Source organism: Ceratotherium simum, chromosome 17, assembly GCF_057802395.1.
Source record: "Ceratotherium simum simum isolate JZ-2026a chromosome 17, ASM5780239v1, whole genome shotgun sequence".
NCBI lineage: Eukaryota > Metazoa > Chordata > Mammalia > Perissodactyla > Rhinocerotidae > Ceratotherium > Ceratotherium simum.
This window is the reverse complement of record NC_141916.1, coordinates 20961386-20983357: the sequence shown is the minus strand read 5'-3', so window position 1 is coordinate 20983357 and position 21972 is coordinate 20961386. Positions and strand designations below refer to the sequence as shown.

General features: G+C 40.4%; 1 protein-coding gene across 3 annotated transcripts in view; it reads left to right on the top strand.

Moving 5' to 3' along the window:
• The first annotated feature begins 397 nt into the window (after nt 1-397).
• The window catches only part of PFKM (phosphofructokinase, muscle), a 38965-nt gene continuing 17390 nt past the window's right edge, over nt 398-21972 (top strand). Inside the window, exons 1-4 of one of the 3 annotated variants that reach the window (XM_087442483.1) lie at nt 398-473; nt 18070-18162; nt 21477-21571; nt 21723-21845. Coding sequence is in view for 1 of the 3 variants with exons in the window: in XM_004428941.3 (XP_004428998.1) it covers nt 18078-18162 (85 nt within the window). In the remaining 2 variants the exon portion in view is untranslated. Of the gene's footprint in view, nt 474-14856; nt 14977-18069; nt 18163-21476; nt 21572-21722; nt 21846-21972 lie in introns of those variants that run through there. The other 2 variants (XM_087442482.1, XM_004428941.3) reach the window with 2 other exon arrangements.

Sequence of the window (21972 nt, the reverse complement as noted above, 5' to 3'; positions counted from 1 at the left end):
CATGTAGGCAGGGCACCATGGTCCAAGATCCAGTCCTAAACTTTGAAATGACATAAACTCTAACTTAATTCAGTCTCCTTAGTGTACCCAGAGTTAACCAGACTCACAAGAAAATGGTTTATATACAAGAATACCAATTTATTAAGTTATTGGAGCAATATATATCTATATATGGCAACTGTGTGTGGTCTCTGTCTCTTTAATAAGACTTGCTTTGCCCATGCATAAAAAGCTTCTAGGTTCAAGAAAGAAGCCTACCTGGTGGCCTTATCCTACAGTTTCCTGAATTCGTATCGATTATTTCTTATTTTCTCTTCTTTTCCCTTTTTCATTTTGCTCTATACCTAATACTCATCTCAGACCCCCTTTGCTCTGATGACCCATTTGGACCTGCGTCTGTGGTTTGAACTCAGCATTACCTCATGGACAAAATTCTGATGTTCAACTTCTGCCTTTAAGCATTGAGGCCGCAGGTAAGAGCTACATTTAACCTTTCCAGCTTTCCCGCTAGGGATGGAGAATCAAATATCATCCCAATTAGCCTCACTGGGACCTCTATTCCTCCTTTTCTGCATTCGTCTCTACCCGCTTCCCTCCTTCCTTTTCTTCCTTCCTCCTTACCTCCCTCCTTCTCTCCCTCCTTCTTTTCGTTCCTCCCAAGAAAATTTGTTGAGCACATGCTATGTCAGGCACTGTTCTTGACACTGGGAATAAAGCAGTAAGCAAAACAGGTACGCTGCCTGCCCTCAAGAAGTTTATAGTCTCGTGGGAGTCAGACAGTAATCACATAATCACACACATGGTTAGATAATTAGAATGGTGCTAGTGCAATGAAGGAAAATAATACCATGTAATCAGAGTGTAAAACAGGGGACCTCATCTGGCCTGAGAAGGCAGAAAAACTCTTTCTCGGGAAGACCTGAGAGGTGAGTAGTCATTAGCCAGGCAAAGGGGGAAGAAGAGCTTTCTGGAAAAAGAACAGTAGGCTCTAAAACAAGAAGGAGTTGGGTTCATTGGAGGAATAGAGAAGGGCAGTATGACTTGAGTGATAGGAAGAGGAGCGGGCGTGTGAACTGTAAGGATGATATAAGAGCCACATCGTGCTATGCCTTCTAGGTCTTACTACTCCAGAGCTGTGGGAAATCACTGAAGAGTGAAGGATCATATTTGTGTTTTGAAAAGATCATTTTAGCTCCTGGGTTGAGGATGGATTGTGGGGTAGGCAAGAGTGGTTACCTGCTCTGGTGAGATGGATAGTGCCACTCCTCACATCTGGGCAGTGCAGCCCTATAGGGGCTGAGTGAGTGAGGAAGTCATGCCATCAAATAGCGTGATTAGCAGAGGTGAGCCCGGAGCCAAAACACCCAAAAACCCTGGCCTGATGTCCCTCTGCTGTTGCTGCCAGCTTGAAAAATTTATAGGCACTCCCTCCAGGATGTTCTGCTCTTTGCTCTAAGTGAAGCTATATATAGAGATGCTGAGCTCTAGTCCTCAAGAAAAATGGAATACATTTTGTTTCTAGTCTCACACCTGGCAGGGAAGCAGCTGCAGCTGCTGTTTTCTCCAACTCCCTGCCCATCAGTATAGGCAGCTCTGCGTGTGTGTGTGTGTGTGTGTCTGTGTCTGGCCTATACAGGATCAATTCCCAACATAAGGAGGCCATTTGGTCCTGCCTTGGGGCACAACAAGGGAGTGAGTCACCTAGGCCCCTAACCTTTGTGAAAAAAGGTGGTTAGCATTCCCAGATAGCCAAGAGTATGAGACAGCTACCTCCAGAACAAAGGCTCAGGGGCAGCAGGCAACTTTGTGGGCCAGGCTCTGGTCCAGCAGATCTAACTGCCCACTAGACCTAAAGCCTCTCCTGTGTGTAAACCTCTTATGTTCACTGATGGGCAGCCTGCCTTGGGTAACCTGTGACTCCTGAGACTACTTCTTATTGGGCTGCAGTGGGGGATCATGCCAAGATAGTAGTGTTACACCCATCTGCCCCCTGTGTCACAGTTTCTCCTTGGAAGCATAAGACCTTACTCTCGTATTCCTTACTTCATCTAGGCTATCATCAGCATTGTCCATGCCCCCACCATCCTTTCTGTTCCTTTGACAGCACACTCACACCTAGGTGGTTTGCGCAGACCAGGTTGCAAAGTTACCCCAACATTGTGAATGCAACTGATATGTAGAGATGATTGCTCCCCACAGCCCAAGTTCCTTCCAAGCAGGTATGTTTGTTTTCTGCATCAGAGACAATATTCTCCATATATAGATACCATGTTATAGTGATCCAAGAACCTGTACTCTTGCTGAGGGAAAATCACTGGGAGTTCTTCCTCTATTAAGATTGCCTTAATCTCAACCTAGTCACCATTCAGCATTGACCTCCTGATCCCAACCTTCCAGGACCAGCTCCAGAGAACTTGAGTTTTCATGAAGCTAAAACTCTCAGGACTCTCATAATGTCAACTGAATCGGGAAGATCGTTGAGTGGGAAAATAGCCTTACAGGTGCTCTTCTTCCAGTCAAATATGCAAGGATACCAGTAGACTTGTGGAACACTTTTTTCATCTTCCACTGATTAATAGAGTTGACCTCATATATCCTCTTGGACCTACTCTGGGTCCTATTAAACTACCTATTAAACACCCTATTAAACTACCTCTCAGTTAACCCAAGGAAATGTATTTAGGAGCCTAAAGGTGTATTCTTTGGACCATGTACTTACTAAGCAGCTAAGCCTTCCACATTATGCTTGATGAGGTATTAGCAGATCTGAAGCAGAAGACTCCCAGCATTGTCTTATATAATGATTATTTGTCTTCTCTGCTTTGATATCCCCCAAAGATTACTTCTTTAAAAAGTTTATCTGGTCCAAGCTTGAGGCTACATAACTCAGCTGAAGAGTTTGTTTACCTCTGCCCTGAAGACTTGAAACTGGTACCTTCAACCTGCAGTAGGGGGTCATCCTCTTAGCTGTGACTTCTTCCCTGCATTAGCTTTCTTAAGAAGTTGATCCTAATAGGCAGAAATGACACCATAGGAGCCATCCAGGCCTTTAAGGCATGCAGATTTATTCTTCAAGTGATGGTGTTTTTGGACCTCCACAACTTAGAGCAATGGTTCTCAAACTATCGTGCATCAGAATAACCTGGAGGACTTGTTAAACCACATTGCTGTGCCCCACCCCCAGAGTTTCTGATTCAGTAGGGCCCAAGAATTTGCATTTCTGACAGGTATCCAGGTGATGCTGAATCTGCTGGACTGGAACTGAGGAATGTTCTCTTGAGCCAGTGCCCTGTATCAGAAACTTTAGTATTACTAGCTAGGGGAGGCTGCTCTGTCTCCAGGGGTCATCCTGTCCCAGCTAGAGCTAAAGATGACTCTCCAGTGCAGACAGTGGTTTCATGCCTATACCCAAGGTCTGTCCTCATGGAGCTCACATTTTAGTGGAGAAAAACAGATAATAGTATATTAGTCAGGTAGTGACTAGATGAGATCCAGAGGTTGTATAGAAGTGAGAGGACCAGAGAGATGTTTGTTTCACCCAGAGAGAGGCCCATTCCTAATTGATGCATATGTTTCACAACATCAACCCACGAAGTCATTGTAGCCCATTTGCAGTTCAGATTCTAGTCCAAAGGAATCTTGGTGATCCTCTGGTGTGACACTCCTACTTGTTCCTGCCTCAGAACTTTTGCATTTGCTATTCTCCCTGTCTGAAAGCTGTCCCTCCAGATGATAGCATGGTTTTCTCTCTCTTTTGCTCAGATCTCTTCTGAGAATGTCATCTCAGCAAGGTTTTTCCAGTCCACCCTACTTAAGATAGGACCATTATCACTCTGCTTCTTTGCCATGCTTTGTTTTTCTTCAAAGCCTTATCACTACTTGTCTAAGTTATTATCTGCTTTCATCACTAGAATGTAAGCCACATGAGGACAGGCAGGTTTTTTTCCTCATCCTGGATCCCCTTGAGTCTAGAACAGTGCCTAACATGTAACAGGTGCTCAATATTTGTTGACTGAATACGTGAAATCTATAGTATGCTATTTCCTGCTCTCCTGGGTTAGAGTCACACCTGGATGACTGCCATACCTACTTCTCTTTCCTAAATGTCCTCATACACCATCGCTAGCATTATCAATATCATCTTCTTATCATGGTTGTCTAAATATAGATCTGTACCCATTCCATAGTCATGACACCATCCTAGTGGTAGCAAATGGACTTGTGAGTATGGCATACAACATCCTCTTTATTACCCCCATCTATGCCAGCCTTTGGTAATTATTGTCAAAGAGATCTGTCTTCATGAACTACTTCCTGGCAGTAATGTCTAGTTTTATCCTGCTTTGGAGTGTGCTGTCCAAATCTCTCTACAACTTCATTTACCTATCCACTGCTTAACAAGGTTAATGGTCAGAGCGTATGAACCAGGTGCTTTAGAATACCTCCGCTAGTTTACTCAAGTGCTCTTCCTATCTAGCTACTGCAGAATTCTCTTTAAATATCTTCTTACACTTCTCTCACCCAGAATTCTTTCTTTAATAATATTTATAATTTTTGCCCCTGCTGTTTTCATGGACTTCATGCCAACATCCCAATAGCTGACTGATACCTGGAAACTTCTGGGAAGCCTAAGAGGACCTTCTAAATGCCTTTCTGTATACTGAGGATCAATATAAAGAATATGCCTTTCATTGCTTGGTACTGGGGTATGACATATAGGGTGAGGTATCATTTGGCTCTCTCTGTTCACATTAGCTTTGCCCGACATACTGAAAACAGGGAAGACCACCACCAACTAGTACCAGGTAGAAAGAATAGTGGACTTCAATCACATGGCTTCCTGGGTCCAAATGACCTTCTTCTTATGGATTCAATCCTTTTTTTTTCCCCTCCCTTTCTCCCAAGTCCCCTAAACCCTTGTGGACTGAAATAAAGAGTCTAGGTGATATTAGTGAAGGAGTTTATTCAGTAATCAGTGCGAGGAGTTTGAACCCTGGGAAAAGAGTTAAACAGAGCACTCTGGTGGAACTGCTCTGAGGTGTGTGAGTTTGGAACTGCTCTGAGGTGTGTGAGTTTAAGTGCAGCTTATCTCTCTTTCACAAAACAGTGTATGTGCAGGGAAAAGGAAAAGAAAAAAACTTACAACTAGATTTCATATATGTCAAAAAAAAGGGATAGAGTACATCTGGGCTTTTCTCTAGATTATACATTGAAGGCAACATAAACAAGAATTCCTTGGTTATACATTGGACAAGTTCAGAGATGCTGACATTATCTATGTGTGGAGGGAGGCAAGGACCAGGGTGATAAATTATTCCCTCAATCTCTAAGAAATGCAGCTGGGAAATGTGAGGGCAAGTTACATATTTATCTTTTCTTGTTGTGGATCTGTCCAGCTGATGTCTTCAGTCATGAGGTGTGGGGTTGCCAGGTCATTTTGACACAGGCTGAAGATGGCCTGCCTGGCTGCTTCACAGTACAGCATGGATTTTTATTGTACTGACTTAAAGCTTATGCAGTTTGCTTGCTAGATTTGCCTGTTAGACCAGGGAGAGGGGTCCCCAAAATCTGTTCACACTCTGAATTCTACCAACCTCAACAACTGCAGACAGCTGATTATATTGCAGACAAAGTTCTAGATTTCCAGCAGTACCCTAGCCAATTCCTATACTTGAGTCATTATAATGGACAAAAGGCCTCTTGAGCAGCCTATCAGAGGGCCCCAGTTTCTTTTCCAGTGCAAACCCAGGACATTTCAGCTTTCTCCTCTGGAGGAAGGGTCCAGAGTGTCCTTTCCAGCCCCATTAAACCATACCAGCAATGAAAATGATCTTAGAATAAGTACAAATTCAGATACTGCCTTAGTTTGGTTGCCTTGAGAATTCCTTGGCACTATCTCTTGTTTGACTATCTAACTTGCTGCTTTGATCTTGTGATTTCTGGTCGTCTAGCGCTACTAGGCTGTACACTTTACTCCTGACGCTTTCCTTAGGCATCCTAGCTTGCATGGCAATGTTTAGACCCCTTCCTCAACCAGGAAGACTCTTCCATAGACTTTTGTATAGTCACCATACTGTGTTTACCTGTAGGCTTCATGCACCAATACCCTGCCCTGAGAGATGCTTCTCAGCCTCCGCCATTACAGGGGTGAGGATTGTACAGATACTGTATTTTCTGGAACTGCCCAGATCTCAAACATTCTTTCCTATCATTAGTACACCATCAAATTATGTATCCAAATTTTGGTTCATATAAGTCAACCATAGCTAGTTAAAGTGCCCTTTCTAAGTCGTTAAGCTTCCTGGGAAACTATATTTGAAATTTAAAAGTTGTTTGAAAACAGAAAATTAAGAAAAAGTGAAATGTATAGTCTTGGAGTTTAGGATTAAAATTAAGGAAAATGCGTTTTTAAAGAGCTGTCACTGTTTCATCATATCATCCATCTCTCTAATGCTGGAATATTTCGTGTCTTTCTCCACTGGTGTCTTTCTCTCAAACAGTACTAAATAAACACTGCCAAATTCTTACTATCCAGGCCCCATTTGTTTTTCTTCATTTACCCTCAACTAACGTAATTGTGTCATAAGAATTTGATACATTAAAATTGTTACTTGGGTTATTGGTTTCTTCAGTTATATGCCAGGTCCAGTGAAATGTAAATTTCCTATGAACCTTGGATAGTCCCTCTAGATTATAAACTCCATGAGTGCTTATTGTACCTCAGTACCTGGCACAGTGGCTGGCACATAATGAGTCCTCAATAAATATTTGTTGAATGTATAAATGAATTAATAATATAATAGGGTTTTTTAAAGATTCTTATCAGGAAGACATTTACAGCCATTTCTTAGTATGGCGTGTTTCTTCTGTTAGCTACTCTCTCTTTTGTGTTGGTTTTTACTAGTTTAACTCGCAGAAAGTAACATCTTCAAGTTTGGGGACTGCCCTAAGATGACCATAGGCATAGCCTAAGTACTTCTGAGAAGATTCTTCTCTTCTGGGACTCCCACACCCACCTGACCTGAAGGTTCACTAGGTGCCTTTTGAGATGATTTTTCCTTGATTTGTGCTCATTTAGTTTTCTAGGAACTCCTGGGGGTGACTGATCCCTGGACAGAGCATTCTGTTCTTCTTAATAAGTTCTGCATTCAGGGGAAACTAGTTAACTAGAGCCTAACCTGCTGGGCTATTATCAGAGGCTAACTGACCTGAGGAAGGGAAATGCCCAACTCCAGTCCACTCTTCCATCCTGTCCCTGCTAAGTGAGGAGAAAAAACCTGAGAAATTCTTGTAAAGTTCACAGTCTAGAGGCATAGGCTCAGTAAAAGACTGAAACCTAATCATATGACTGTACAGTGTTTCCTGTCCTCCAGCGTCTCACCACCACATTACTAAAGGCCTATTTACAGCACTTCCTTTTACCTGGTACCTCATGTCTGGCTAGAAAGAAAAAATTATAAGGCATATAAAAAGCCAAAAAACACAATTTGAAGAGACAGAGCAAGCATCAGAACCAGACATGACAGGGATGTTGGAATTATCAGACTGAGAATTTAAAACACCTATGATTAATGTGCTAAGGGCTCTAATGGGTAAAATAGGCAGTATGAAAGAACAGATGGGAAATATAAGCAGAGAGATGTAAAAACCTAAGAAAGAACTAAAAATAAATGCTATAGATAAAAAACACACTGACAGAAATGAAAAATATGTTTGATGGGCCTATTAGTAGACTAGACATGGCTGAGGAAAGAATCTCTCAGTTAGAGGATATATCAATACAATACTCAAAAACTGGGAAGCAGAGAGAACAAAGACTCAAAAAACAGAACAGAATATCCAAGGACTGTGAGATAACTACAACAGCTGTAACATACATGAAATGGGGATACCAGAAGGAGAAGAAAGAGAGAAAGGAACAGAAGAAATATTTGAAACAATAGTGACTGATAATTTCCCTGAATTAATGTCAGACATCAAACCACAGATCTAGGAAGCTCAGAGAACACCAAACAAGATAAATGCCAAACAAAACAAAACAAAACAAAACCCAAAAAACTGCACCTAGGCATATCATTTTCAAATTACAGAAAATCAAAGATAAAGTCCTAAAAGAAGCCAGAGGGAAAAAAAGCCTTACCTATGGAGGAACAAAGATAAGAATTACATCTGAATTGTTCTCAGAAACCATACAAGTAAGAGGAGAGTGTAGTGAAATATTTAAAATGTTGAGAGAAAAAACCCACCAACCTAGAATTCTGTACCCTGTGAAATTATCCTTCAAAAGTGAAAGAGAAATAAAGACTTTCTCAGACAAACACAAATTGAGGAAATCTGTTGCCAGTAGACCTGTCTTGCAAGAAATGTTAAAAGAAGTTCCTTAGAGAGAAAGAAAATAATATAGGTCAGAAACTCAGATCTATGCAAAGAAAGGAAGAACATCAAAGAAGGAATCAGTGAAGATAAAATGAAAACTTTTTCTTATTTTTAATTGATCTCACAGACAACAGTCTATTCAAAATTATAATAGCAACAATGTATTTGATTATGTATTCTCATGTATCTATCATATATATATGCTTATGTATTTTTATATATAAGTGAAATGAATGACAGCAATGATAAAAGGGATGGAAAGAAGAAATTAGGATTATTTTGCTATTATAGGTGCTCACACCACCCATGAAGTGTTGTAGTGTTATTTGAAAGTGGACTTGGATTAGTTATAAGTATATATAGCAAACCCTAGGGCAATCACTGAAAAAAGTAAAAAATATTGCTGATATGCTAAGAAAGGAGAGAAAATGGAATCATATAAAATGCTCAACTAAAACCACAAAAGGCAGAAAAAGAGTGGAATACAAAAATAGGAACAAAGAACAAAGGCAACAAATAGAAAACAGTAATGAATATGGTAGATATTAAGCCAACTATATCAATAATCACTTTGAATGTCAGTGATCTAAATGTGCCAATTAAAAGACAGATTGCCAGAGTAGATAAAAAACATGACCTATTATATATTGTCTATAAGAAACCCACTTTAAATGTAAAGACATATATAGACTAAAAGTAAATGAATAGAGAAAAATATACCATGCTAACACAAATCAAAAGAAAGCAGGGGAAGCTATATTAATTACAGACAGAACAGACTACAAATTAAGGAAAGTTATCTGGGTAAAGAAGGGCATTACATAGTGAGAAAGAGGTCAGTTCTTCAAGAAGACATAATTCTTAATGTGTATGTGCCTAATAACACAGTGTAAAACTATGTGAGGCAAGAACTGATAGAACTGCAAGGAATAGTAGATGAATCCACTATCAGAATTGGAGACTTCAACACCCTTCCCTCAGAAATGGACAGATCCAGCAGACAGAAAATAAGTAAGGACATAGTTGAACTCAACAACACCATCAATCAACATCATCAATCAACTGGATATAATTGACATCAACATTTCATCAACAACAGCAAAATACGTATTTTTCTCAAGCTCATGTGGAACATTCACCAAGATAGATCACATTCTGGGCCATAAAACACACCTGAACTAATTTAAAAGAACAAAAATTCTACAGTGTATGCTTTTAGACCACAATGGGATTAAACTAGAAATCAGTAACAGAAAGATAGCTGGAAAATCCCCAAATATGTGGAGATTAAGCAATACACTTGTAAATAACACATGGATCAAAGAAGAAATCTCAAGAGAAATTTAAAAGTATTTTGAACTAAATGAAAATGAAAACACAACTTATCAAAATTTGTGGGATGCAGTGGAAGCAGTGCTTAGAGGGAAATTCATAGCATTGAATGCATATATTAGAAAAGAAGAAGACCTAAAATCAATAATCTAAGTTTTCACCTTAGGAAACTAGAAAAGAGGAGCAAATTAACTCCAAAGTAAGCAGAAAAAAAGAAATAGTAAGAATTAGAGCAGAAATTAATAAAATTGAAAACAGGAAATCAATAGAGAAAATCTGAAATCTGAAAGCTCGTTCTTTGACAAGATCAATAAAATCTATACACCTCTAGCCAGGCTAAGAAAAAAAGCGAGAGGATACAAATTACTAATATCAGAAATAAAAGAGCGGACATCACTACAGATCCTATGGAAATCAAAAGGGTAATAAAGAAATAATATGAGTAACTCTATGCCCACAAATTTGATAGATGAAATGGACCAATTCCTTGAAAGATACAATCTGCCAAAACTTACACAAGGAGAAATAGATTATTTGAATAGGCCTATATCTATTAAAGAAATTGAATTAATAATAACCTTCCAAAAAAGAAAGCACCAGGCCCAGATAGGTTCACTGGTAAATTCTTCTGAACATTTAAGGAAGAAATTTTACCAATTCTCTACAATCTCTTTCAGAAGATAGAAGCAAAGGAAATACTTCTTAACTCATTTTATGAGGATGGCATTACCATAATGCCAAAACTAGACAAAAACATTACACAAAAAGACAACTACAGATCAGTAACTCTTATGAACATAGGTGCAAAAATCCTCAACTAAATGTTAGCAAATTGAATCCAAAAAAGTATAAAAAGAATTATACACCACAACCAAGTGGGATTTATCCCAGGTATGCAAGACTGGCTCAACATTCAAAAATCAATTAATATAATCCACCACATAAACAGACCAAAATAGAAAAATCACATGATCATATCAATAGATACATAAAAAGCATTTGACAAAGTCCACCATCCTTCATGATAAAAATTCTCAGTAAACTAGGGATATAGGGGAACTGCCTCAACTTGATAAAGACTATTTACAAAAAACCTACAGCTAACATCATACTTAATGGTGAGAAACTTGAAGTTTTCCCACTAAGATCAGGTAGAAGGCAAGGATGTTCCCTGTCACCACTCCTTTTCAGCATTGTGCTTGAAGTCCTTGCTAATGCAATAAGGCAAGAAAAGGAAATAAAAAATATACAGATTGAGAAGGAAGACATAAAACTGTCTTTGTTCATAGATGAAATGACCATCTACGTAGAAAATATGAAAGAATTGACAAAACCTAGAACTAATAAGCGATTATAGCAAGGTTGCAGGATAGAAGGTTAATATGTGCAAGTCAATTGCTTTCCTTTATACCAACAATGAACAAGTGGAATTTGAAATTAAAAATCCAATACCATTTACATTAGCACCCCCCAAAAGGAAATACTTAGGAATAAATCTAACAAAATGTATACAAGATCTTTATGAGGAAAACTAAAAAACACTGGTGAATGAAATCAAAGAACTGAATAAATGGAGATATATTCCATGTTCATAGAGTGGAAGACTCAATATTGTCAAGATGTCAGTTTTTCCCAACTTGATCTATAGACTCAATGCAATCCTAATCAAAATCCCAGCAAGTAATTTTATGGATATCAATAATTTTGTAGAGATCAACAAACTGATTCTAAAGTTAATGTGAAAAGACAAAAGACCCAGAATAGCCAACATGATATCGAAGGAGCAGAACCAAGTTGGAGGACTGACACCCAACTTTAAGACCTACTATAAAACTACAGTAATCAAGCAAGTGTGGTATTGGCAAAAGAATAGACAAATAGATCAACAGAACAAAATAGAGATCCCAGAAATAGACCCCCATAAATATAGTCAACTGATCTATGACAGAAGAGCCAAGGCAATACAATGGAGCAGAGATAGTCTCTTAACAAATGGTGATGGAACAACGGGACATCTAAGAATCTTGACACAGACCTTATGCCCTTCACAAAAACTAACTCTAAATGGATGATAGACTTAAATGTAAAATGTGAAACTATAAAACTAGAAGATAACATAGGAAAAAACTTAAATGACCTTGGGTACTGTAATGCCTTTTTAGATATGATACCAAAGACATGATCCATGAAAGAAATAATTGATAAACTCGACTTCATTAAAATTAAAGTGTATAACTCAATGGTTTTTAGTATATTCATGGAGTCGTGCAGTCACTCTAAGATTAGGACATTTCCATCACCCACAGAAGAAATCCTGTACATTTTAGCAGTCACTCCTCATTTCCCTGCAGCCCTAGGCAACTGCTAGTCTACTTTCTGTCTGTATAGATTTGCCTATTCTGAACGTTTCTTAGAAATGAAATCATATGATTTGTGGTCTTTTGTGAATGGCTTCTTCCACTTAGCATAATGTTTTGAACGTGCATCCACGTTGCAGAATGTATTAGTACTTCATTCTTTTTACTGCCAAGTAATATTATATTGTATGGACATGCCACATTTTATTTATCCATTCATCAGTTGTTGAATATTTGAGCTGTTTCCACTTTTTGCCTATTATGAATAATGCTGCTGTGAATATTGGTGTACACATTTTTTGTGTTTGTACATATGTTTTCATTTTCCTTGGGTATATACCTAGGAGTGGAATTGCTGGGTCATGTGGTAACTCTATGTTTAACATTTTGAGGAACTGCCAAACTGTTTTCCATAGTGACTACACCATTTTACATTCCCACCAGCAATACACAAGGGTTCCAATTTCTCTACATCCTCTCCAACTCTTGTTAGTTTCCTTTTTTTTTTTTTGATAATAGCCATTCTTATAGGTGTGAAACAGAATCTCATTTTGGTTTTGATTTGCATTTCCTTAATGATTAGTGATGTTGATCATTTTTCATGTGCTTATCGGTTATTTGTATATTTGGTTTACAGAAATGTCTTTTCAAACTCTTGCCAATGTTTTTTGTTTTTTAATATAACAATTTTATTTGATATTTCATTGAGCAGAATATATATTTTAAAATAATAGACCTTATTTGCTAGAGAAGTTTTAGGCTTACAGAAAATTGAGCAGATTGTACGTAAAGTTTCCATATAGCCTCTTTCTCCTCTGCTCAGTTTCCAGTATTATTAACATCTTGCATTGGTATGGTACATTTGTTACAATTGATGAACCAATATTGATACATTATTATTGACTAAAGTCCCTAGTTTACATTAGGGTTCACTCTTTGTGTTATACAGTTCTATGAGTTTTGACAAAAACATAATGTCATATATCTAGCATTACAGCATCATACAGAATAGTTTCTGCCCTAAAAATCCACTGTGCTCCACCTGTTTATCTCTCTCTCTCTACTCCAAGCCCTTGGCAACCACTGATCCTTTTACTATTTCTATAATTTCACCTTTTCCGGAATGTCATACAATTGGAATCAGTATATAGCCTTTTCAGACTGGCTTCTTTCACTAAGAAATATGTATTTAAGGTTTTTCCATGTCTTTTCTTGGCTTGATAGGTCATTTCTTTTTATTGCTGGGTGATATTCCATTGTATAGATGCACCACAGTTTGTTTATCCATTCACCTTTTGCAGGACATTTTGGTTGCTTCCAGTTTTTGGAAATTATGAATAAAGCTGCTATAAACATTTGTGTGCAGGTTTTTGTGTGGATGTAGTTTTCAACTCATTGGATAAATACTTAAGAGTGTGATGGCTGGATCATATAGTAAGACTAAATTTAGCTTTGTGAGAAACTGACAAACCGTCTTTAAAGTGACTGTACCATTTTGCATTTCCACAAACAAAGAATGAGACTTCCTGTTGCTCCACATTCTTGTTAGCATTTGGTATTGTCAGTTTTTTTTTTTTTAATTTTAGCCATTCTAGTAGGTAATAGTGTTATCTCACTGTTTTAATTTGCAGTTCCCTAATGACACATGATGTTGAGTATTGTTTCATATGCTTATTTGCCATTTGTATATCTTCTTTGGTGAGGCAGCTGCTCAGGCCTTTTGCCCATTTTTTAATTGAGTTATTATCTTTTTATTATTGAGTTGCAAGAGTTATTTATATATTCTGGATACAGGTCCCTTTTCAGATATATGATTTGCAAATATTTTATCCAATTCTATGGATTGTCTTTTCACTTTTTTGATGGTAACATTTGCAGCACAAAAGTTAATTTTGTGTAGTCAAATAGTTTTATCTCCTAGTCACTTGCATTCTTACTGTTTGCAGCCAGAGACAGGGGCAGAGACAAAAGTAAGCAAGAGGAGGGGCAGTAGAAACAGCAAGGAGAAGAGAGATGACTGTGGAGAGGCACTGAAACAAAGACATGGGTGGAGCAGAGGAAGGAGTAGAAAGGATCTGAGTAAAGGATGCACCTCTTGCTCTGGGAGTATGTGACCCATGTTCCCAGAGTGGATCCTGTTTGCTTTGTTGCCCAACAGATAGGCTTGCTTCACTGTCAGAATCCTGCACCTCCTCCAACTGCAGGCTTGAGAAGGGGCTATCACCGCAGAGGTCTTGCCTCTTGGTACTCCCATTCCTAGCTAGTTTCTCTGTATTTTCTGTATCTTACATTTACATAGGTAAAAGGAGTTTTTGAGGTCCCTCTATAGAAAAATACCAGTATTCAATGTTCCTCAAGGGCAGAGACTTTGTTTCATTTATCTTTTCATCTCTCAGCACTCAAGACAAAACCCGGCACACAGACTTCCAGTAAATGTTTGTTCAAAGAGTGACAGAGATGGGAGACAATGGATAGGGCCAGAGGGAGAGGTTTATTATTAGTTGCTGAAGATGTTTGAATGCAAGCAGTCTCAGGCAGTCCCAGCTAGGAAAAAGTTGTCTTGGCTGACAACAAGGAAAGTAACCAAATATTTCTGATTCCCACTGTATATAGGAGCTGATGGGTCCCAAGATAGATACGGGGACCCCAGAACCCTCTGGGGAGTGAAGAAACTAAGCCAATGCCATAGCTGAACTGTGTTCCTAGGGGGCGGAGGAAGGGGAGGAGAAAGGCGAGCGGGAGGAGGTGGAGCCTCCTGGCCTGCATCAGCGAGTGGAGGTTGGGAAGCCTCTCTTCTTTCCCCTCCGTGTTGCCGCCACCTGGCTCCTCCCCGTGTTCGCCAAGCTCCCCTCCCCCTTCCCCAAGGACAGTCTGCAAGGAAGCCGTGGCGGAGGAGAGCTAGGACTAAAAGGCAAGAGGGGCTCTTGGGTAAAGAGCGAGGGGGAAAGCTGAGAGCGAGGTGGGATTGAACGTGCTATGACGAGGCGGCGGGGAGAACTGAAGGGAGCAGAAGGGAAAAGAAGAGGTGGTGTGACATCAGAAGCAGGAGCTGAGGGGGGGATGGGTAGGGCAGTCGTGAAGAATCCTAACCCTTTGAATCACGTCTCTTGGCTTGCACGCACAGCCCCATTCCCTGGGAATCAGGGATGGGTGGGTGGTACTCGGACCTCGTTGCCCTTGGCTGCCCGATTCCTTTCCTGGCATTCATCCAATTCAAATCAGTGCACCGATGATGCTGCCTCTCTGTGTTTCTCCCTCCCGCGTGCTTACCTGCACACATGTGATCGGTTTTAATATGTCTGTGTATTTCTACGCATGTGTCACTGTGGGTCTGTAAAGGATGCTTGTATATGAGTCTGCACGCATTTCTGTCCTGTGCCTCTATAACTGTCTTAGAGATGCAGGAGAAGAATCTGAGCTGTTTTTTGTAAGTCAGCACTCCTAACCTTCCACTGAAGCCTCCAGGAGTGGAAGATCCTTGTATGGGTTCCTATCAGTGATGAGCCCCCAGAATGAATGAAAAGAAAAACTCAGAAGAAAGGGATCTGTATACTCATTCATATGTTTTGTCCTTTCTTTTCCAAAATTTTGCCTTCCTATTGGCACCAGTCTTTCTTTTTTTGAGAACAGCAGAAATTTGGACGTGAACACTCTAGTTAAGTAGGAGAGTGTCTCTATCCGTGTGTGTTTATATTCCTCTCACTGTTTGTCACCATATGCTTTCTTAAGCCCTGTTTGTATCTGTGTGTGTTAGAAGTAGAGAGAATATGGAGCTATGTCTGTATCCAAGCATATTTTACATTTTCTAGATATTTGTGTGTATTTGTGTTGGTTGTCAGTTCACCAATGTTCCAACAAGGATTTACTGAACTCCTGTTACGTGCACAGACTCCACTAGGCTTTGCCAGGCTATGGGAGAGTTTTAAAAAATGAACGTGATCTCTCCCTGGAGCAGATTTCAGTGTAGTTAGGGAAAATGACTTTAACAATCGAGTCCAGGAGTCTGCAAACTTCTTCTGCAAAAGGCCAGGTAGTAAATATTTTAGGCTTTGCAGGCTATCCGGTCTCTGTTGCAGACTCTGCTGTTGTAGCACAAAAGCAGCCATAGATAATACGTGAATGAATGAAAATGATATGGACACTGAAATTGGAATTTCATATAATTTTCATATGTCATGAAATTGTTTTTTCAATGCTTTAAAAATGTAAACACCTTTCCTGGTTTGCTGCCATACAAAAACATGAGAAGGGCTGGATTTGGCCCGTGGGCTGTAGTTGGCTGACCCCTGATCTAGTCCAACCTTCTTTTCAGTGCACAAGAAGCCATTAAAATACCACATAAAGTAGTAATTAAGTGCTAAATGAATGATCCAGTTCCAGACAATATGTGATTAGAAGAGATCCAAAAAGAACCCCTCCTTGACCTGTGGTAATCAGTGAAGGCTTAATAGGTTTAATAGGAGTACGACTAGGACCGGTCTTAAATAATAGAGTGGGATATTGATCTGTGGGGAGGGCCAGGGTGGCCTCCTGGACAAGGGATGCAGTGTGTCCAGGCACCAAAGTGGGGGAGGGAGCTAGTAATGTTCAGGTGATGACGAAGCAGAGAATTCATGGGAGCCGAGGTTGCAGCTCTAGGAAAGGGCTAGATCATGGAATGCCAACCCAAGTAGTTTGGACTTTATCTGCAAGCTCTGATTATATGTAGTATGTCTGTGAATCTGTATCTCCCCATAACATTGTGTGTGTTTGTGTGTGTATGTCTTCATGAGCGTCTCGTTGCGTGTATTTTATTGGCATGTGTGTGGATTGGTGCGTTTTTGTGACCTATGTCTTTATCAGCAGCTACCCTGATTTCCTCAGATTAACAGCAGAAACATGAGCTGTGCTTAAAGGTCAGCAGTCCCTGTTTATGTGAATGAATTCCCTCTCCACTGAGGCCTCAGGGGCCTGTGACCTTCCCCTGGGGGTTTATTTTGTGTCTCTAATAGAGTGGAGAAGGGAAACACAAGCAGAGAGAGACCGGCTATTGTAGTAGGCAATTCAGGTGGAAGGAGGCAGTGAGGATAGAAAAGTTGAGAAGGATAAGGGGAGATAGTAAGAGGGGAGGATAATAGGATTTGGTAACTGTTTTGATTCTGAGAGTAAAGGAGGAGATAAATTTAAAAATAATAGATTTTAGCCTGGATAACTGGGAGAGTAGTGATTCCACTGGCATTTTATGGATACATAAGTATGTCTTGTGTGTTCCTTTGAGAGAGAGAAAGCCCTAAAGACAAAAATATGAAGGTGTTCCCATGCCATGTGTACATATCTGTGTATATGTGACAGTGACTTTGTGTTACTTTTCCCATTTGATAGTATGTAGTGTGAGGGGCAAGGCCTGAAGTTAAAGGATCGAGAGATGCTCAGGAGGCAGAGAGCCTGAGAAGGATGGGAAAAGCCGTAGAAAGTCCCTAACCATTCCTGAGCCTGAGCCTTTTGTAACCTCAAACTCCAGTTCAGACTTAGCCCAATTTCATAACACTCAACCCTAATATTAAGCATAACCTCACTACCCTTGCTTTTCTCCCTCCACTTTGCTGGTTCTCAGTCGATGCCCTAAACCTTGTCTGATTCCTACCTATCCTCTGCAGCAGCCCTTCCCTTCACTAAAAGGGACGAATCCTTGAGGCTACCTTAACTTTCCTCCTTCCTTTTGCATTTCTGTTCAGTCAACTGCCCTTCTCCTTGACCTTAGCTTATTCTCCAAATAGGCTCCAATTGGGGTGGGAGGGATTAACCAGGACTTTTGCAGTCTTGGGCTTGATTACTGTGACATTTCAGCTTGTCACTCTGCGGAGGTGTGGCTCTCTTCTGGAAGAAGTCCAAAGCTCCCAGCCTGTGAAGTCCAGACTTAGAATAGTGGGAGAGCTTGGCTCTAGCCAGTCTAACAGAGCCATTTCCTGAGCTTGTAGCACCTTAGTCCAGCTGTGTCTTAACTGATCATTCTCTTGAATTCTAGAGTGGATCATGACCCATGAAGAGCACCATGCAGCCAAAACCCTGGGGATCGGCAAAGCCATCGCCGTGTTAACCTCTGGTGGAGATGCCCAAGGTAAGGAGGAGGGCCCTGCTTGGGGAGGGACAAAAAATGTGGCTGGTAGGCCCCCTTGAGTTTCGTGACTCTCTCAGCCTGTAGAACAGGCTTAGATAGGCTTAATGTCCTCCTACTGTAGGTTCACACTGGAATCCTGAGCTTTCCTAAAAATCTCTATCAGGTCTAAGTCCCCAAGTGCTTTTGGATTTTATTTGATTTATTTTTATTTACTCAAATCTTCATAAAACTTCTTTCCAAGTTTCTCTGAAGATTTGGTGCCATTTTGGTCCTCTGATACCTAAAAGACTGGTGTTTTCTCAAGCAACATTGGCAAGAAAAAGACTAAAGAGATAAAATAATTGAGAAGGTGGTAGGTGGAGTAACTTCAAGTACATTGGAAATGATGGGAAAAGGGAGAGACCCAGTGTTGGTATTTGGTGGGCTCCAGCTAGATCTGCAGGTATCAACTCTGAGGTCTGCAGAGTTCCTGCACTGAGCTGGGTCAGGCACCTCCTCTGACAGCACATTTCCTTCAAGTAGGCATGGTTCTGCTTCATGCTCTGCTTTCTCTGGCCTTTCCTCCCCTTCCATCCCTTTAGCTCTGAACAAACAGCAACAGCAGCAGTTAATCAGGACAACCCATGGTGGGTAGGCAGAAAGCAAAGCCAGAGAGAACCCATCTCTGGGTTGAGTCCAAGAAACTCGTGAGTCAGAAAAATCAAATGTATGGAAAAATGACGTGGGAGATAGGGAATGTGTGATTTTTTAAGACTTTTTTTCTCCTTTGATGATCTTGTATATTCTAATTTATAACACGTTGAAGAGAGGCAGAATCCCTTTGGAAGGGATACTAGGACACGGAGACAGTGATGAGACAGAGAAAGAAAGAGATTTCAGCTTGTCTCCCCTTTCCTCTGCACCCCTGTCCCTAGGCTCTCCTAGACTTTGTGTTTAGCACCTACTTTGTATAGAGCCTTGTCTCATATGTTGTAAGGAAGTTGATTTCCTTTGGGAACTTACAGTTTAATGAGAAGAGATAGCATACATTACTAAAATTCTTATGTAAGGCACATAAATAACAATAGTCAAGTGTGCCTTACCCAAATAGAATCCACTTATATAATGAAATGATAGAAACTGAACTCTTCATTCAAGCAAAGTGCTTAGAACAATGCCTTGTACATAGTAAGGACTCAATAAATGTATTACCAGTTAAATAAAAAGTGAATTATTGAGCATCTGCTGTGTGCCAACCAGGATGGTAGGCACTGGGGATACATCAATAGAAAAGTCACACATCGTTTTTGCTCTTATGATCCTTCTTATTAGTATATCAGTAAAGCTGGACCTTAAGTATATTTTTAAACCAATGTTTAATTATAATTGTGATATATATTATGAACAGGAGAATGCTAGAATGAGGACATGAGGAAGGGGGACACAGAGTCCTGAGTTTAGGAATAGTGGCTGGATTAGGAATGCAGACCCTACTTGAGGCTGTAGAGACTGCTGACCTGGCTTATGTCGCTTCTTTCTTCTCTCCTGGAAAGAATCCCATGCCAGTAGTGAGTTCTTCAATGTAAACTCTGAGTGTTGATCCTAGAACCTTGGTAGGATGGCCTGTGGAATTGTATTGTCAGATTAGGGCAAGTGAGAGCATGCTAAAAAATCCAAGTGAGGCACACAGAGTTATGATATTATGAAAAAGCAGAGCTCTCTCTCGAGAGAAAGAGGTAAAACAAAAAGAGAGGCCTAGGATTTAACTTGGGTCTAAGAGCAGCAGAGCCCTCCCAGCTTAGCCTGAGCGGAGAGACCCTCTTATTCTAGGCATGACCATCACCTGCTTCTGTGGAGGCAGGGGCTACTGATAAGCTGATTTCTGGAGGGCCCAGCTGGACCAAGGCCTTGGGATTCTGTGACCGGCTCAGTGTACCCAGGGAAATATCCACCTGCGAGTCCACATAGCATCACAGGTACATGTCAGTAGGAACTGAGGGTGATAGAGGATGAAATTCTAGGGAGGCAAGGAAGCAAAACAGAAAACTCAACGTAGAGCCGAGAGGTCCCAAGTGAAGGAGCAGCTCAAATACAGAAGTGGCCTGCCCGGAGATAAGTTTAATGGTCCCTAGTTCTCCCAGGGAGAGGGCACAGGAATGTTTTTCCCTAAAGCGTTCCCATGGGTCACATGGGAAAGTGAAATTGGGCTCTGTCATTCCCTGAGTTTCACAAAGCTAATAACCTCTGAAAGTAGAAGAGTGGCCAGGAACAGAAATCCTGAGCTCAGAAGCTGGGCTGATTAGATATCAAATCCTAAGTCCCTTTGCAGCCCAGGAAAGGCCCCAGCTCCCCTAAACCATACCACATTTGGCCTCATGACATCAGCATATTCTGCTGGAAAGGACCTCAGCCATCTGCTCTAGGTCTCTGTCTTCAGATAGGCAGTCCATTCCAAATGCATGTTTATCCTATTTTTAAAGGTTTACAGGAACAGGGATTCTATTACCTGTCTGGATTGCTGTTCTAGGATTTATAATTCTTAATTACATATCCATCAGAAAGTATAATTCACATCTAACAAACATTTATTCCTCACGTTGGAATTAATTTTTTTTCTTATTCAAAGTTCAGTTAAGGTAGAAAGCATCTGCTTTCAAAAAGGTAGTGACCAAATCATTTATTAGTTTTTTCTGTCTCATCTCATAGAAACCCATCACCCATATTTCTTCTCCCCAAAGCCTCTTCCCTACAAGCTGTAACTGGAGACTCCAAAGTACGTGCTTCTGATGTTCTCCAAAGCCCCTCCTGACTGTACCCAGAATACCCCCTGGATGGTGCCTGTAATCTTATCCATCGTCTTGCTTCTAATAAGTGAGACAGCTGCTCATAGAAGGTTATTTAGGGCAACGTGGAACAGCCAAGGAGAGCCCAGCCAGGACCGGCCTGGGGCCAGAACAGGCCAGTTATGTTAGATAGGAGAATTACTGGGACTCTCTAGTATAAGCTATCTGTGCATCCCAGGCTGTAATTTCTAGAGAACCAGGGTTTTGAGACACAGGTACAGGGACACAGAGGGAGTCCTAAAACGTGATTTCTAGGAAAACACTCAGATATCCAATTTAGAGGCAAGAAGGATGACTTCTGGAGGTTGGTAGGGTTGAGGTAAGAAGAAGGCAGAGGGAGGAGAGAAGAGAAAGAATCTCCTTTTCTTGTGGGGTTTTCTTTTGTCCAATGGATTTGGATGTTTCCTGCCTACCATCTATTGTTTGCTTTACACTTAAAACCTTTTAAGTCATTTGTTTTTCTTAAATCTTTTCTCCCCTACCCTTACTCAGCTCGGGAGCAGGAAACAGCGTTCCAACCTATACGTTTCAGAAGAATTTTTTTTACGTACTTCTTAAGATTACAAATTCATGCTCCAGAACTCCAGGTATCTGATAGAGAATCCCATAGGCCTTGTGAAAGTCTAGAAAATAAATAAACAGTAGTTTCATATCTGTTCTGAACTTATTGAGTTGACTTTAATTTGAAGCATTAATGACTTTGCATTGACTCTGACCTTGTTCTTTTCATACACACAGGCTTTTCCTAAAGCTTCTGAGAAGCTCCCTCCCTTCACAGATTTTTCAGTTTTGATTCCCTCAACTTGACATGTGAACCTCGACTTTTAGACTTCAGGAGGCTTCGCCTCAGTGATAACATAAGTGAGTGTTGACATTAGTGCTCACCAATGCCCCCTTGTTGGCAAGTCCAACCTTCCAGTCCTTATCTTAAATCAGTTATCAGAAGCATGTGGCACTGTTCCCACTTCTTGAAACTGTCCTCTTTAGC